This window comes from Chroicocephalus ridibundus, chromosome 4 (assembly GCF_963924245.1).
Source record: "Chroicocephalus ridibundus chromosome 4, bChrRid1.1, whole genome shotgun sequence".
Lineage (NCBI taxonomy): Eukaryota > Metazoa > Chordata > Aves > Charadriiformes > Laridae > Chroicocephalus > Chroicocephalus ridibundus.
The window spans coordinates 82,399,194-82,416,557 of NC_086287.1; the positions used below are offsets into that span (position 1 = coordinate 82,399,194).

The 17,364-nt window shown below is 40.5% G+C and overlaps 1 protein-coding gene across 13 annotated transcripts in view; it reads left to right on the top strand.

The window, feature by feature from the left end:
- Positions 1–17,364, top strand: part of ZNF536 (zinc finger protein 536) — a 352,702-nt gene that overhangs the window by 148,283 nt on the left and 187,055 nt on the right. For all 13 annotated transcript variants that reach the window (XM_063334486.1, XM_063334478.1, XM_063334480.1 and 10 more), the window contains one exon: positions 13,417–15,588. In XM_063334486.1, the coding sequence (XP_063190556.1) occupies positions 13,419–15,588 (2,170 nt within the window). In that variant the 5' untranslated portion in view covers positions 13,417–13,418. The remainder of the gene's footprint in view (positions 1–13,416; positions 15,589–17,364) is intronic.

Here is a 17,364-nt window from a genome sequence, read left to right on the forward strand (position 1 = left end):
GGCACGGGAGGAAGCTTGAAACGTTCGCGGCGGTGTGAAAGGCCAACTGCTGGCGGAGGGCTGAGTGCTGGGGAGGACGTGGCCACGGGGCAAGAAGGATGAGGGCCCACGGCAGCCCCTTTGGTTACCTGCCCAACTCTCCTTACTCCGGCTTCTCGCAGGGAGCAACCGGCTGCCCCTCAGTGCTCTGCCAGGCGTTCCCCATGCTGGTTAACATGGCCAGTGAAACCAGTAGCGGGTTTTCGCTGTGTAAGGAGTATGAGGCTGCATTTAGTGAGGAAGACCTGTTTACATTTCTCTTCATTCTGCCGTGACAGCTGACAGGAATGTGCGCGTCGCTGCCAGCTTTCATGCAGGAGAGGTACAGGTACGTTTTGTGCATACGCTCACCATAGCTGAGGAGCTGAAAGTTAAGCTGCCTGCTGACAGTTTCCTGAAATCATATCAATAACGTATTGTTAGCTCTTGTGATTGAGCCTAAAAGAGTCTGCTGTTGGATAAAGGATACATGATACAGGCATTTCATAAGCTAGGGATATAAATGAATAACTCTGCTCATTCACAGTACTTACATTTTTTTTTTTTTTTTACGGTATAATTTTTATACCATTGTCATTTTACGATATTTTTGGAAAAATCCAGAAAGAGAACAAAGAAGTCCTTTAGATTATTTTCTTTTTTGGTAAAAAAGTCACTAGGAAAATAAAAGTCAACTACCAAAAATTGAGAAAGGACTTCTTTTTTGTGACTTAAAAAAAAAGAAAAGGAAAAAAAAAAAAAAAGAAAAGGAAACCACAAGGAAGCCTGATACTTTTGATACTTTGATTAAATATGACTTAAATTCTTGGATAATTTTGCACTGAAGTATGAGAAGCCCCAGTTTGCTATATACATCCCCGTCTTGCTTTCTCACATCAAATAAGAATAGCTGGTCCGTTCAGAAGCCGAAAGTGAAGGAGATGAAAATCCTTCGAATTCGAAAGAGGTATAACTATCTCTATACTTGTAAGTGTAGGCGCAAGGTGCTTGAAATCAGTACAGCAGAAAAAAGAGGTTTTGCTTGCACAACTGAAACAACACAGAGGTTTCGTGTGGGAACTCCTGAGTGTTCTCAGCTCTGGGGCTTTTGGTGTTCGGTCCTGTTCGGTGAGGAGCACTTTGATATCCTATCGGAAGGAGCGGGAGCCCGCTCGCCGCCTCCCCTGGCCTGGTCCTTGAAACTCAACCACCAGGTCTTTCCCCCTCCTTCTTTTTATTTTGCTGAAATTGCCTAGATTCACCCAGGTTTGCAGCGACGTAAATTAACACTGAGTCAAGTTTTACATGAGCTAGAGAAAGTGAACACAAGCTGCTCGTTTGTGCAGACTATTCAAAAGACTTGAAATAGTTTCACTGAGAGATAGTTATGTTTATTTGCGTGTTCTATCACAAACTCGTGCAGTAAAGCACTCCCTGTAAGTCCCTGGTCCTTCCAATAACAACTCTCAGCTGCTCTCAGCCTGCCACGGGACCGAAGCCTCCAGGGATCCTGTCAGTCACTGGAAGGAGTTTGGTCAGAGCTGTACGTGGCCAGAGCTGGCTGTTAAGGATATATTACAGTTAGCAGAGTCCATCTCCCCACTGACTCTGCAACCGTAATTGAACTTGCCAGGGTCTGTCATCCTGTGATTGCATTTATCAGACTTTCTTTGTCAGCTTTGTTGCCACTCACCTATCAACTACGATAGGTTGTCTTTTCAGCCAAGGGCCCGGAATGTTGCAATTAACATCAAAATTATTTAAAGGATTTTTATCCTGCAGATAGCTTTGAAATATGTTATTGTATTTTTATAGCATCCCTCCTCCCCCGTATTCATCTATCTGCTATGTGTCTGCCAAGTTTTCAGTGCCCTTTTTATTAATGATCAAAGCTATTGTGCCCAGATAAAACAGAGGTGCCCAGACAGCAATCAATGCTCAGCTTGTTGGGATCCTGAAGGTCATGCTGCCATTGTATTTAAGCGTATGTACTGTTTTACCGTAATCGGTGCTTGCATCTATGCTTCCTCCGATAAACGCGCTGCGTAGCCATTCCTTTTCCTGTGCTTGATCTTGCAGCGCAGTGGTAGGAGGCGATTTTCTGTTCACTCACAGGTTGTACCTCACTGCCTTCAAGAGTACTGCAGAGACGCGACCCTTTTTTGTGGTCGCTTGTGTGACATCATTGTTTTTTCCTTGGCTTAATTGCAGAACCGTTAGAACTGGTTTGCACCATCCTGCGGACGAAAGGGCAGGTTTATTGTGAGGCAGAACAATCTCGCTCCAACAGGTAGAGATAACTTAAAAAGCAGCTGGGGAAATACAGGGAAATACTCCCAAGTCAGTTACTTTTAGTATAGACATCCATTCCTGTTTGGGGCTGTCTTCCTGCTCAAGAAGCCATCCGAAAGAACAGTGTAATTAGCAGTCCTGCAGATCGATGTTGGTTTGGTTTTTTTTTTTTTTTTTTTGCTTCTCTAAAATGACAGTTTGAAAAAGAGCGTGTTTTCTGAATATTTTCTGACCTTGGGGTAGATACGATTATAGCAGTTGCAAAATCAAGCTGTCGGAGTCTTAGCTGTGCGCAGTGACTGCCAACCACACCCTTTTGAGTCTCAACCACTTATCTCAGTGGGAAAGCATCATAGGAGGTATGAGGTGGCTTCTAGAGTTACCGGCTCTGCTCTTGTGTTCATGACAGGGATCAATTAATAAAGTTAAATGACAACAGCAGTCATATATCCTGTCGGTAAAAGTGTGCACAGACCAGAACACAAGGATAAAGGAGATTTGTGTGTTTCAGTGTTTCATTTTTCTTGAACGATAATTAAGTATATTTTTGCTATGCTTAGTCTAAGTTTGTGTTGTGTTTCCTGATCTATCTTTTTCCACTTAGTTCTGCAAGGAGTTTGGTGTTTCTACTTTTTTGGAGACCACAAACAGAAAGAGCATTCTGAGCAACGTTTGCTCCGTTTTCCCTGCATACGCCTGCCTCCTAGCATCCCAGCCTCTTTCAACTCTGTCTTTTCCTCCATCTAATTCCACCGAAACTGAGGCTTTCTCAGTATTATCTTTTTCCTAGAAATTAGTATTAAAAAGAACTCATTGAAGCCACTTGTATCTAAGAATCACTATGACCCTCTAAATTATGTCTTTTCTTCTTGCCACCAAGTCCATGTGTTACCGGGAGAGGAAAAATAAATCAGTTGGGTTGAGGGAAGAAAGGAGAGAAGACAGAAATTGGAGGTAGAAGGGATTAACAGCCAAGAATCTCAGTTATTAAAACCCAAAATAACTCTCTGTAATATTTTAACCAAAAAATTTTATGCTGACAGGTCTGTCATGAGTTAAAAAACCCCGTCTTTTCAGCAGTCAATTATGTTTGATAAAAGAAAGCTATCTGGCATACTGGACTAAGCAATGGGAGTCAAGAGTTCTGGACTCTGTCCCTGGCTGCCTTACAGAGGATGAGCCATCTATTTAAGTCAAGATACATGGCGAGCTTTTTCCTAAATGAGATGTGGAAATGATCAGTTAGGAATACACATTTCTACAGTGCTGAAATTCTGAAAAATTCAATCCCTTTCTGTCCTTGGAATCTGTTTGGGTGCACTGAAATTGGGCAAGTTACTTCTGAGTTTCTAACAGTTCGCATTTACGTTATATTAAGTGGTTGGCTATTTCTGTGCCCAGCAAAGAGACACGCAGAAGATGTCTTTACCTCCTCTCTGACTGTGTTCATCACAGTATGCTTTGATGACCCACGACGCTGAGGAGCTTTACGGAATACCGGGGTATGAGCTGGTGGGAATTACTGCTGGGGACATTTCAGCAGCGTGTTGGGAGAGAAGGGGGAGCTTAACTCTTCCCAGACAGGCAGTGTGGCCCTTTAGGCTTTCCATGAGTGGGGGGAGATTTTTATGTTGGTTCCTCTTAAATAAACTGACCTTGAAGAATTGATTAATTTATCTTTTCATTATCTCTATATATTCTTTCCTCTTCTTTGTTCCCAGTTCGATGTCATTAGAAGTAAAATAAATGCAGTTGTATTATATATGTACTTTCAGAGTATATACGGTTGCACATGGTCTCTTTCACGTGCAACAGGTTATGCAAGGTTTAATGTATTAATCCTTCTTTTTCCAACATTAAAACATTTACTTAGGCACATAGTTTCTGTGTTGATGTCATCACAGGTAGCCCGTATGCTTAGTGATGCATTGTTTTGTCTACTGTCTAAATAGTATGCAATTTGGAGCATCCTTAATTATCCTACAAACCATTTTGTGATAATGAAACCAAATATGGTGTAGACTTGGCTGACATCTCTGTGATATTATTTGGCATACCACGTATTTCTGTTTCAAGTATAAATTGGTTACTGCTTTTTCAAAATATGCACTCTATTAATTAAATCTATACTTGAGACATCTTCCACCCCCCCACCCCCCCCAAGCTGTTCTAAGTATTCTCTTTTTGCTTGTTCTGTATGCAGATAGGGTTGGAGGTGGACTCTCTAATTTGACAGAAAATAGGCTAACCTTGTGGTCTTTGTTAAGTCCTAAAACTACAGTTGAGTGTGCGGTGTCTTTCCATATAACTAGGTCTTTTGTTCCACTAGAGAAAATTACTTAATTTGTTAGAGAGCTTTTTTTTTTTTTTTTTTAAAAGGTTTATCTGTAACAGTCTTTACCTAATAGACCTGGGATTGCAGGGAGGTGATTAATGTGAATTAAAGGATCTCTGTGACATAGGACTAAAGGGCAGAATTACTTTGTTGTTGTTGTTGGCAATCCCACTTGTGCAATTTCATTTCTCCCCAAACCAGATTTCCAGCATTTTGCATAAAGTTAAAGTCTAATTGGACCATATACTTCTTTTTGAAACTCTCTTTATTCAGGGATGTTCTGTTTATGCATTTTCATTGGGAATGTGTGTCTTTGTCCCTCGAAATCCATCTATTTATTGCAGTGACACCTACTGCTGAGAGAGCTGATCCGCAACAGGATCGGTTACTGTTAAACTTGGCCAACAAGCAGCTCGTGACTCAACCAGCAGATGTTTCTGTGGCTCAGGTCAAAGGGAACTTATGGACTCGGGTTTTTTTTTTTTTCCTTTCTCCTAGCATTAAGTGCCAGGAAAGTCAACACTAGGTACACACAGTTGACCTGACCAGTGGTAGGAGGAACTGAACTTGGGGCCCCGAGGATCTGCAAAGACCAAAGCATTAGTCTGTTGAGCCACTGTGCTGGCTACGGTCCAACAATTTCAGACGACTGACTATCTGATTGCATGCCTGGATTTTAGTAATGATTTTACATACTTATTTGATGATTTGTATCCAAGCTTATGCTTCTGACAGGTGCCCTTGTGAACAAAATCTCGCCGGGCTATCGCATATGAATATTTCACAATCAATCATACTTTGATCTTTGGGACATATGTGCATTTGACATTAGATTTAGTTGTGCACAAAATCTAAGTCTAAGCCTTTGTGAAATGAAAATAAAATCATCAACCCAGCATTACAGTTTTGGATTTAAATTGTTTCAAACTATGATTTGAGTTCTGTGGTCTTAGCTCTTCTTGCGTGTGATCTCTTTGTAATTGGTAGAGAGGGCCTGATCCTCCTGTCCTCAGCCAGCTGAAAGGCACTGCCTCTTATTTGGAACTCGCCTGTGTGAGGAAGGCAGGATTAATAGGGTCAGCATTATGTATATTTTAATATTATATAATGAGTTAGAGTATTACAGGCTTCCAGTGCGGTACAGCGTCCTCAGATGAGAATGAAGATTCAGAGCCCATTTCGTGCTGTAAAAATGACAAAAAACGAAATCATAAATATGCTTTGCAAAGTCTTCCAGGCATTTTGTTATTTTATTTGTACTGCGTGGTACTAAAGTGGATCGTTAAAAGCTTAATTTTAAGGTTTCTTCAATCTGACGTGGATGCCAGTTAGATTAATTAAAGTGAATGATCAGATAGGAGCTACAGGAGATTGATCAAATTGGAGAGAGTTTAATCAGTTGTATACATTCCAAATTACATGAAAATAACAAATTTACTTTTAAAAATGCTGTTTCTAAAGTAACAGAAGCTTTAATTTAATGAAGCATTCAGCAAATCACGCTCACGTTTGAATTTTGGTATCATTCTTATCTTTGCTTTTCTCATCAGGAGAACACTAGGAAAAAAAAAAAAGTAAAATGAGAATCAATGCTTATAAGCTAAAAAATAATGATCCCAGATGCAACCAGTGCCTGGAAAAAAAGCAGGATTTTTTTTTTTAATCTACTGAACTTTCCGTACCAATTATTTATCTTTCTCTTCTTTGGTTCTGACTTCTTAAGTATATGCAAGTGAAATAGAATAAATAAGAAGGAAAACAGATTTTGCTAAGTCACATGCAAAGTAGCAATAAATCAAACAGCTTGTCTGCATTCTTCTAATCTTTCTATTCTAATCTGTGAGTGAGATTTATAAATGACCTCTCCTCTCCTCTCTGCTCGTCTTCCTAGATTGTGATCACAAACAGTTCACAGTCCTCCACTCCATGGGTGCTACCAACCAAAGGCTGTTCTGGTGATTTATCTTCTACTGATCAGTTATCGGTCCAAAACGCTGTGCTAGCTAGAAAGTAACCTACAGATGTAACAGGTATTTTGGAAATTCTCTCAGTCGAGAGCGAAAGCAGTACAGCCTCAGCAAACAATTTTCTGTCTGCTAATGACTTTTGAAACTTCAAAATCCCTCTGCTAACCCTTCTTTAAGACATAAAAACTGTTGTGGAATGAGTTGGCTCTGTTGTTACTAAAGGAGTACTTTGTTTTGGAATCAATAAGCAGCTTGTTTAAATATCAGCGCTACAAAGCAGCTATAGTTTTGTCAAATGCCTTGCCCGCTCCCCCCGGCTTGGTCTCGGGGCGGCTGGGTGCTGGGAGATGGGTGTTCGCCTCAGGCTCCAGCCCGACCCCGGGGGCTGCCCGGCCGGGACTGCGGGAGCACCCACCGCTTCCTACAGACCGTGTTCGAGTGGTGCTTCACCCCGGTTTTTTAATTCTTAGAAGCTACATATGCTTTGCTATACAACTGAAATGTGGTAAAGTGACTAATAGCAATAACGAAGTACCAAGTTGGCCTTAATAATATTTAAATAAACACAAATGGATAGGACACATTACCTGTAGGCCACCGTATTTTTTAAAAAGATGTTCTGTTGCACTCCAGAAACCATATATTTCCCTAATATAATTATACTATACCCCAAGGAGCAGGACACCTACTTAACCAACCAAAAAAAAAGGGGGGGGCGGGGGGAAGGAAGGAAAACTCTATTGAACTCGATGCAGTTACTCTATTTTACATAAGTAAAATGAGAATAGAATCTGGCCTAATGTTTATTTCATTTTATCAGATTGGATAATGCTGTCCTGGTGGCATTAAATAGAGCTGATCCCTCCCCTCCCCTTCCGTGCACACATGTTTTTGTTAAAATTTAACTATTTACATCTATGTCTCTTAGTATTGCCTACAAATCAGTCAAAGAAGAGTAGGTCATCTATCCTGCCCTACTGTTTATATATTAATCATCTGGCAAATAAACCGCTCAGTATCCTACCCACCTCAGTAATATTTGTGATGTAATTTGTTTGGATGCCCAAATGTCACCAGCGTTGATTGTAAGAGATGAAAAAAATGTACTTGCTCAGCACACCAAGCTCTGGGCTAAAATGTAAGCATGAAATCTCTGGTTTATTTTTGTAATAATGTTTACAGCTGTTTAATGACCCTGAAAGGGTTCAGTAGTCTGGTGTTCTGTATTTCTTAACAGGAGTGTATTATGCTTATAACAGCCTTAGTTAAACTGTTTCAGCTACAACAATAAGAACAATATTTAATAAAAATCCAATATATATTCTGAAGTTTCTCAGCGATACCTGTTTATGAGTTGCTAAGAACTGAAGCAGTCTGTATTGGAGTATTTAGAATTTGTTAATGGATCGCAAGATAATGTAGATATATGTGAATTTTTCTAGCTGGAAAGATAAATACCAGGTCTATATTCTGAAAGCATAAGTGACAGAGTGTGTAACTCCAACTGCTCAGAGGATCAGGGCCAGAGCGAGCTTGTCGTTTAAACACGTGAGCTTGTAAAGCATTACTTTGCTTACTGAACTGTAAATCTTTTAACTAACCTAATCTAAGCTATAATAACAGCACAACAGTGTTTTTAAAATGACTGTTTTCTCTACAGCAGTGAAGAGGGAAATGCTTTAGTGTGTGTCCAGTAGGAATGAACAGGTGTAAATGAGAGCTGAATTTGGTCCATCTGTTTACAAAGATAACAGGTGTGTGTATGCACATATGTGTATGGATACAGATATACGTGTGTGTGCGTATGTTTACATGTGTGTGTAGGCATATAGTTATATTTAAACTATTTTTTAATCTAGTTGCCATCTTTTTTTTTTTTTTTCTCTGTTTCCAGCAAAAGGAAGCCGAGCTTCTCATATTACATTAATGTAGTTGTGATGACAGGCATTTCTGGTGTCATAATTGGTTTTAAATTCCAGTAATCCATTTCAAATAGTTAAATAAAATCTGTGTGTTCAATTGAAATGGCTAAAGTCAGAACTTTCGTTACTGATATCACAGGAAATAGTCTTGAGGGCAAAAATGTGAGTGAAATCAAAATAACTATTAGTATCATCAAAGGCGCTCGAATGTCTCACTGTACCTTCATGTGGGAGATGAGAGAGTATTTTTATAATAGATGTATCCAGTTGTGAATTTCATAAGCTGAGTACCCTCCTCGCAGAAACAGGGAACTGCACACCCGACACGGGGAAGGGCTGGCCTCTGACGGTTTGTGTGCTCCTGCCCTGCCCCGTGCAGCGCGCACCAGGCTGGGGGCTGGCCTGTGCCCGCGGAGCAGGGCCGGGGCTGGCTTTCGCCCGGGCGAGAGCTCAGGGTCTGTTTGGGTTAGGAAGGGCAGCCCGTGAACAACTCCCGATACCAACGTGCTCTGTACGGTGCCGCGTCTTTGGGGGACACTGTCTTTACAGAACATTTCAGACGATTAGAAGGTCGACAATTTACTACATAAATTTCAACAAACGTATTTTGAATTTCTCAACAATCCCAAATTCGTTTTGCAGTTGACTTTGTAAACATACGTTAACTGCAGAGAACATTGTGCTTCTGTTCCCAGCGCGAGAGGTGGCAAGACGTTCTGTGTTTTCCTTATGAGAGAGAGCAGAATCATGAAAATAATGTAATAAGCTATATATTTAAAATTGGAAGCTAGAAATTTTCCCTCCTGTGAAGCGTCGCATCAGCACTTATAAATTGGCATTTCCAGATTGTTTATTTTTGAATACTGTTCTGGCTTGGGGGGCAAGAAGGGCAGGTCGTAATGAAGGAAGATGTTGTAAAAAAGACTTAGTTTGTCAAAACAGTTGAAATTACAAACTGGATATATGTTAAAGTGTAAATTTCAATGAGGTCCACTCACTTGAGGTTTTTTTAGTGTTTTTAGCATTTGGTTGTTGGGGCAGAATGGATATGGTAAAATTGCACATCAGGCCAGTCTGAAGAGGATGGTAGCGTCTATAGGGACATCCATGTGGAGGCAGGACGACTGCATGGCTGCGAGCATGGCTGTGACGCAGAAGCACCTCTGCACCTCTTGGGTGTCGTGGAGAGCAGCCAGACCTTGGGAGAGGGTCCTGGGCCACAGGAAGAGGCTGTGAAGTGACCACCATGACACCAAGCTGGGGACTTCGACCTGCAAGGCCTGAAGTGAGAGGCTCACTGGGTGGGGAAGGAAAACCCCTTACCCCACCTGGTGTAACCCTCTCTGGCTCTCTGGTCATAGATCTCGACAGGGATGATGGATAAAGAGGGAGAGAATGAAATTGCTAATTTTTTTTAGAGAAATTAGGTAAATTAGATTGGGTTATCTAATTCATAGTGGAATGATGGATGAGGAGGAGTTTTATTTCTGTCTTGCAAGTGGATACAAGATGAGATTTTGGTAGGTTTTGCTGTGAATGGGCTGAAGAATATCGAGAGTCTGATTTGTCTGATCTGACAATTCAGAGCCAGAGGCAGGAGAAAGGACTCCAAGAAGCTGGGGCAGGTGAGGGTGGGAATACAGTTTGAGTGAAGAATTGTAGCATCTTGAGATTGCGGTAGCTGGATCCTAGTAATTGAACAGATCAGAATACGCAGCATTTACAGGTGGTTATTTCTCACTAAGCAGTGGCTTTGGCGACGTTTCTGATTATTTCATCAAAAACATAAAATTTCCAATGCCCAAGGATCAATGTGTGTGGGTCAGGCTTCCCCAGGCTTCATCCAAAATTTTTAGTTTTTAAATGAGAAATTATGGGTTTGGTCTTCCTCTTGATTTTTTTTTTTAATTCATCCTATCTAAATTCTACATTATGTATGTCTGTATGTTTGTGGGAGACAGAAAACAGAAAAATGAAAATTAGAAAAAATTACCATGTTCCAACTATAACTGTTGTTGTTACTTTATTAAAGTTATCTTTGAAAAAGAGACACTGAATGACTTAAAATCTCAACCACAACTGCCTCTCCCCTCCTCAATCCAAGTAACCATACGTTTGAACTGATGCTTAGGGTTAAACATCAGAATTAATAAACTCCACTGGGAGCTGTCAGCATTTCCAAACTTCGATAGAGCATAAAATGCTAAAATTAACTACCCAAACCTTCCTGAGCATGTAAAGGCACCAGTTCCCATTGAGGTCAACTGAATAAATGAAATTTAGACTGCATTTTTCAAGCTATTATAGAATAATGACAATTCACAAAGACTTTTCTAAACCCTCTTCAGTATATGTATGTGTCTGTACATGCAATGCATTTCTTGAATTTTTATGTTCTTGTTTGCCAACATGCCTTGTTTAAGCGTGGTGAGGAGAAGTAACGCCTGTGGTATGTGGAATCCAGACAGAAAGTCAATTCTGTTCTTTGTTTGGTTTTCGTGTTTGTTTTTTTTTTTTTTTCCTGGCGATTTGTTGTTTGTTTGTTTGTTTTTTTATTTTTTTTTCATTTTTAGGAAGTGGGTAGGTAAATACTCAAAATCTCAGTCAACTTCAGGTAATGGCAGGCCTAAGCACTATGGCCCTCAGATTTTAAGCTAAACCTTTGGAATGTGAAAATTGGGTTGCTTCTAAAGTTAGGCAAACTTTCAAAAATGTTAAAAAAAAATGTGGTTTTGTGTACACACATTTTGAATGATTGTGGTCCACTCCACAGAAAACTTTTATGGAAACCAGGAATTTTATTTGTTTGCTACGTGGCCTTGGGTGATCACTTGGCTTGACTATGTTCCCCTACCTTCAGAAACCAGACGTTACAAGCTACTTAAGTGCAGTTCTGTAGCTTATAGGTATAAGCTTTTTCTTTTTATATAGTTGATCTCATTAATATTTTTATAAATAACAACACTGACAGCATGTAAGTAATGGGTCCCCGAAATGAAACCTGAGTCTAAGCACTGTTAAACTTTGAAAAAGATCTGCTTTACATCTAAGCAAAATTGTGTAGCTCATGTTCATCTTTAATATACATGAATATACACTTCCCCCTTTACTTCTCACAAGATCTGCATTGCATCACAACCTCAATCATCCTGTCGAGGACCAAATAGGTCTCCTCTTGGAGACCACCCATGCTTTTTTTTTAGGCCCTCATCCTGCAAATACTTAAGCATGTGTGGAACTTTGCTTTCAAGAGTCACCCTTTGAAGTCTACTGGACTACTCCCATGAGCACAATTACATGCATTTTAAGTATGTGCCAGATTTGGGCCTCAAATTGTCTAGTGAGTGGCCATTATGAAGCCCTGTGAGGAATGGTGTCCACCTGGAGTGTGCCTGCAGCCTTTGTAGAAGGCATAGCGAGGAAATGCTTTTGGCTAAAGCCAGGCAGAAAGTTGACCAAATTAATTATTCAATAATGTATAGAATTCAGTAATTTTATTAGTGAATAAAGTGTCAAATCACTCCACTGAACAACACAGATCTTAATTATGTTCTAATATAACCTTATAGCATCATACAGTTCGAGAGTTATTAATGTAAAACTTTATATTTTAAATAGAATTTTATAGATACATTATTTCCATATAGAGTAGAGAAGTGGCAAGGATAGAAGATTACTGTGGACAATTACGCAGACCAGAACAGAGCGCTTGTGTTTAACAATCAGCTTTGAATTCTAATTTTCCGCAATATACATATTGTAGGTACAATTTGTAGTCATTACTGTGTATTAGGAAAGTTATTAAAATTCTTAAACTTGTTGAGGCTTTCCACAACACCTTCCCCAGATTTTAATTGGTTTTATCTAGTTCCATAAGAGAACTCTTTAAAACAAATCAAAGTCCCTTAAATCACATGTCTTACCCATCGAAGGACAGAGATATTCCTTCTATAATCTGGCAAGTTTTCCTAAGAACAGAAATCTGAAGGTTTTCAACGATGAATTAAAAGACTTGGCAGAAGATAATTTATGTGCCTTTTGATGGGCTCAGTTTCAAATTGACAAAATAACAATGTTTTGTAACAGAAGGGTTAAATCTTAATCTCAGAGGTTTACAAAGCTGCTAGTCGCAGTCTCCTTAAAATTTAATATACCTCGTTAATGCTTACTTGCAAACACTGAAGGATTTTTATGATTATAATCATGTGTTACAGCACCTAGTACTGTTTCTAAGCAGCATACTAATCAGCTTAATGAGATATTACTGCACTTTTTGTTGACTAAAGCAAAATCCCTTTTATTGTTCTAAAGCTTGTCCTTTACTTTATTTTTTCCCAAAACATTATCTTGTTTTATTGTACACCAGTAAATATCATACCATCGTTTTTTTGTCAAATCATAAAACTATCTTTCTCATTGTAGAATGTGTAATATATTGAATATGGTTAATGGAACTGAAAGTTACAAATGGATTTCTATTTTTGTTGGATTTTTTTTTCATGGCTTTTCTAATGGAAATGGGAGAGATGCATAACATTTCTTTTTCTATAGATTTAGAAATGTAAACAGGTGCAATTTCATGAGAAGAAAGACAAGGGAAGTGGTAAAAGCCTTTGCCCCTTCCATAATAATTAGATTTTGAAATTGTAGCGTATTTTAAAATAGTAATTAATGGTTATTGGTAAACATGCAGAATGATGAAAGCACATGTATGATCAAAACTGTATAGCGCAGTTGGCATTTAATACACTTTTTATTGTTTTTACACTAATTCCTTTGCATTATTATGAGTAGGTAAAACATAAAATGCAAATTGTACGTCAGTGATTCAATGCTTGTAACTCTTTCACAGTCTGAATCTAAAATATCTTCTGATTTTCAGAGATGGAGGAAGCTAGTTTGTGCCTTGGTGTTTCTTCAGCTGTGCCAGAAGCTGACGCCCATCTCAACACCACCATACTCAATGGGCAGTATTCAATGAGCCAGAAGCTGCACCAGATCACTTCCCAGCTCAGCCATGCCTTCCCGGAGCTCCAGAACAGGCAGAATCCAGAGGAGAAGGCGTCAGCACCACTAGAAGACAAAAGCCACATGTCCATAGCAAACCAGCCCATCAGCAGTCAGATGGCATTGTTGGCAAACCAGCTCAACAGGGAGGTCGACACCAGTTTGAATGGGCGCGTGGATCTGCAGCAGTTCTTAAATGGGCAAAACCTAGGGATTATGTCTCAGATGAGCGATATAGAGGATGATGCCAGGAAAAACAGAAAGTACCCGTGTCCCCTCTGTGGGAAACGCTTTCGATTTAACAGCATCCTGTCGCTACACATGCGAACTCATACTGGAGAGAAACCATTTAAGTGTCCATACTGTGACCACAGAGCAGCTCAGAAAGGCAACCTGAAGATACACCTGCGTACTCATAAGCTTGGAAACCTTGGCAAAGGTCGTGGAAGAGTCCGAGAAGAAAACAGACTTTTACATGAGCTGGAGGAGAGAGCAATTCTTCGGGACAAACAGATGAAGGGCAGCCTCTTGCAGCCACGATCCGATGTGAAAGCACAGCAGCACACCCAGCCAATGCCTCTTGCAAACTGTAACTTGTCTGTGCCAGCTAATCACAGCACACCTGATATTTCAAACCCTGTTCCCTCTCCAAAGCCAGTCAGCGTCCAGGAAGAAGTTGTCGCTCAGACAGCTGGGTTCAGATGCACGTTTTGCAAAGGCAAGTTTAAGAAGCGAGAAGAGCTGGACAGGCACATAAGGATCCTGCACAAGCCTTACAAGTGCACCCTGTGTGACTTTGCCGCCTCGCAGGAGGAGGAGCTGATTAGCCACGTGGAGAAGGCTCACATAACCGCAGAGTCGGCACAGGGCCAGGGCTCCAACGGGAATGGGGAGCAATCCACCAACGAGTTCCGTTGTGAGGTGTGCGGCCAAGTGTTTAGCCAGGCCTGGTTCCTAAAAGGCCACATGAGAAAGCACAAAGATTCCTTTGAACACTGCTGTCAGATCTGCGGGAGGCGATTCAAAGAGCCTTGGTTTCTTAAAAATCACATGAAAGTTCACCTGAATAAGTTATCTGTAAAGAACAAATCTCCTAATGATCCCGAAGTACCTGTCTCCATCAGCAGCATGTCCCAGGAAGCTCATGCAAACTTGTATTCCAGATACCTGTCATGTTTGCAAAGTGGGTTTCTTCCTCCCGACAAAGCGAGTTTAAGTGAACAAAATCAAATCTATAACAAAGGAGATATGCCCATGAAAGAGAAAGAAGTCTTGGGGAAGCTCCTTTCGCCCATTTCTGGCATTGGCCACAGTATTGCTGAAGGGGATAAACATTCTTTATTGGGCTGTCTCAATCTGGTGCCTCCTCTGAAATCCAGCTGTATAGAAAGGTTACAAGCTGCCGCCAAAGCAGCAGAGATGGATCCAGTAAACAGCTATCAGGCCTGGCAGCTTATGGCAAGGGGAATGGCCATGGAACATGGCTTTTTGTCTAAAGAGCAGCAGATACAGCGCAGCCATGAAGACACTTTGGCAAATGCTGGAGTTATGTTTGATAAGGAGAAGCGGGAGTATGTGTTAGTAGGAGCAGATGGCTCTAAGCAGAAAATGCCTGCTGATTTGGTTCACAGCACTAAAATGGGCAATCAGAGAGACTTGCCAAACAAACTAGACCCTTTAGAAGGCAGTAGAGATTTTTTGTCACATGGTATGAACCAGGGACTCGATTACAACTTACAAAGTCATGGAAACGTAAAAGAAAAGCCAACTGAATGCCCGGACTGCGGAAGGGTTTTTAGAACATACCACCAAGTGGTCGTTCACTCCAGGGTCCACAAAAGAGACAGGAAAGGAGAAGATGAAATAATTCAAGGTAATCTTGATGAGCGACGTGGGTCTGGCAGTGATCAAGAGTCTCAGTCTGTCAGCAGGTCGACGACACCAGGGTCCTCTAACATTACTGAAGAAAGCGGAGTAGGTGGGGGTCTCTCACAGACGGGGAGCGCCCAGGAGGACAGCCCACATCCTTCCTCACCCTCCTCTTCAGGTATGATAACTTCTCCTTCCCTCTCTGCACTGAAAGCTTCGTAGCTATATTTGAAATCACAGCAGCAAAGTAGTTTATGCATTCGTTAGGTTGCTTCCTAGCGGTCCACAGGGATGTGGTGTTACATGCCAGAACATCTGTGTTGGGGTTCCTGCAATGCCTTTGAGGTTAATTCTCGGCTCGCCCTTTTCTCCCCTCCAAGGGCGGGTCTCTTAGCCTTTCAGCTGTCACCTCCGCCACCCCACCGGCAGCAGCGTGCAGGGTCTGCAGTCACCAATGGCCATGTCGCTTCCAGGGCCTCTCCCTCCAGGTTTTGGAAGGTGGTTTTTTTTTCCTCCTCTTCTATTTGTGGTGTCTCTCTTGCAGATCTTTCCATGTTCTCCATTTAAAAGGGCGAGGAAAGATGCCTTCTTTGAGCTATAGTTCAAAGAAACAGGATTAATAAACAGCCTGTTGGCTAACCTCTCTGATTGCTCTTATTCCCACCACCATATCAATTACTTAGCTGAGAGATCTACTCGTACCTGGCCACTGGACTGATTAAAAAGAGATTCAGAAAAACAAATTAGTAACTTTTTGACAATCTTTTAACTTATGTGCACGTTTTAACATGTATGAAGCCTTCTGCTTAATTCACATCTATTTGAAAGTACAAGAAAAATAGAAATCGGGCCGAAACATTTTAATTGCATTGTATGTCACGTTAACTTGCTGTGTATAAAATAGCAAAGCAGATAATATTTCACTGGAGATGTCTATATAATATTGAGCTTCCTGGTACAATTTTTAAACTTACTAGCCTATGACTGCTGAAATAAAAATCTCCAAGTAATAACAGGTAAGATTTCTGGCCTCATCTATATTTCCAAAGTCACTTACTAATGGATAGTAAATTGAAAGTTATATCTTCAGCCCTTTATAAAGAAAGCACCTCACTAATACTGTAATCATTCTGCAAGCCTAACAACAGAGGAAATCATGCCATAACAAATACTCTGTTACTAATGGCAACATTGATTTCTGCAATCAGCCATTAAGTCTAGAAAATGAAAGACAGTTTGAGGTACCTTAAGGCATTACATTGCCCACTGTTAAAGAGCTGGTAGCAGGCTGTTGAGGGTAATTCTTTTTAGTTTTTTTCCCCCCAGTTTCGATAAATATTTTAGCATTGGAGGCAATTCACTGTTACAGTTATTAAGTATATGCCAGTTTATTTTTGTTGTTCTTGTCATGCTCCAGTATACTCTACTTCTGAGGCCAAATTAATACAAAAATAAAGTGTTAGTTTGCTGGCTTATTACAAACCAGTAAAGAAATTGTTAAGACACATAAATCTGCACTCCACATTCCACAGATTCCTATAGTACTTAATGCTGTTGTTTAAATACCCATGAAACACACTGTCTACTCTTAGAGTCATAGCCTCCTTTACAATTTATTACTGCTGAGACACGTTAGAAAATTCGGTGTAGGAACAAGGCTAACAGGCGAGAGCTAATTTCATACTATATATAGTTGTTGAGATTGTTTTAAGAGGATTGAAAATATGTCAGGATGAAGAAGATTATTTTTCTAACTTTCACTTTTCAAAATCCTACGCGTGGGGGGGAGGGGGGAGGAGAATGCTCCCCTAACATAGAAAGCGTCACTTTTGTTTTGCAATGCCATAGAGCGATTGGAAATAAAAGATCCTGAAATCGTTTAAATTCTATCCAAAGCCTTCCAGGGCTGTCTGGAAAAGTTTGGAAAAAAAGAGCCCCAGAGTCTTCTGAGTGA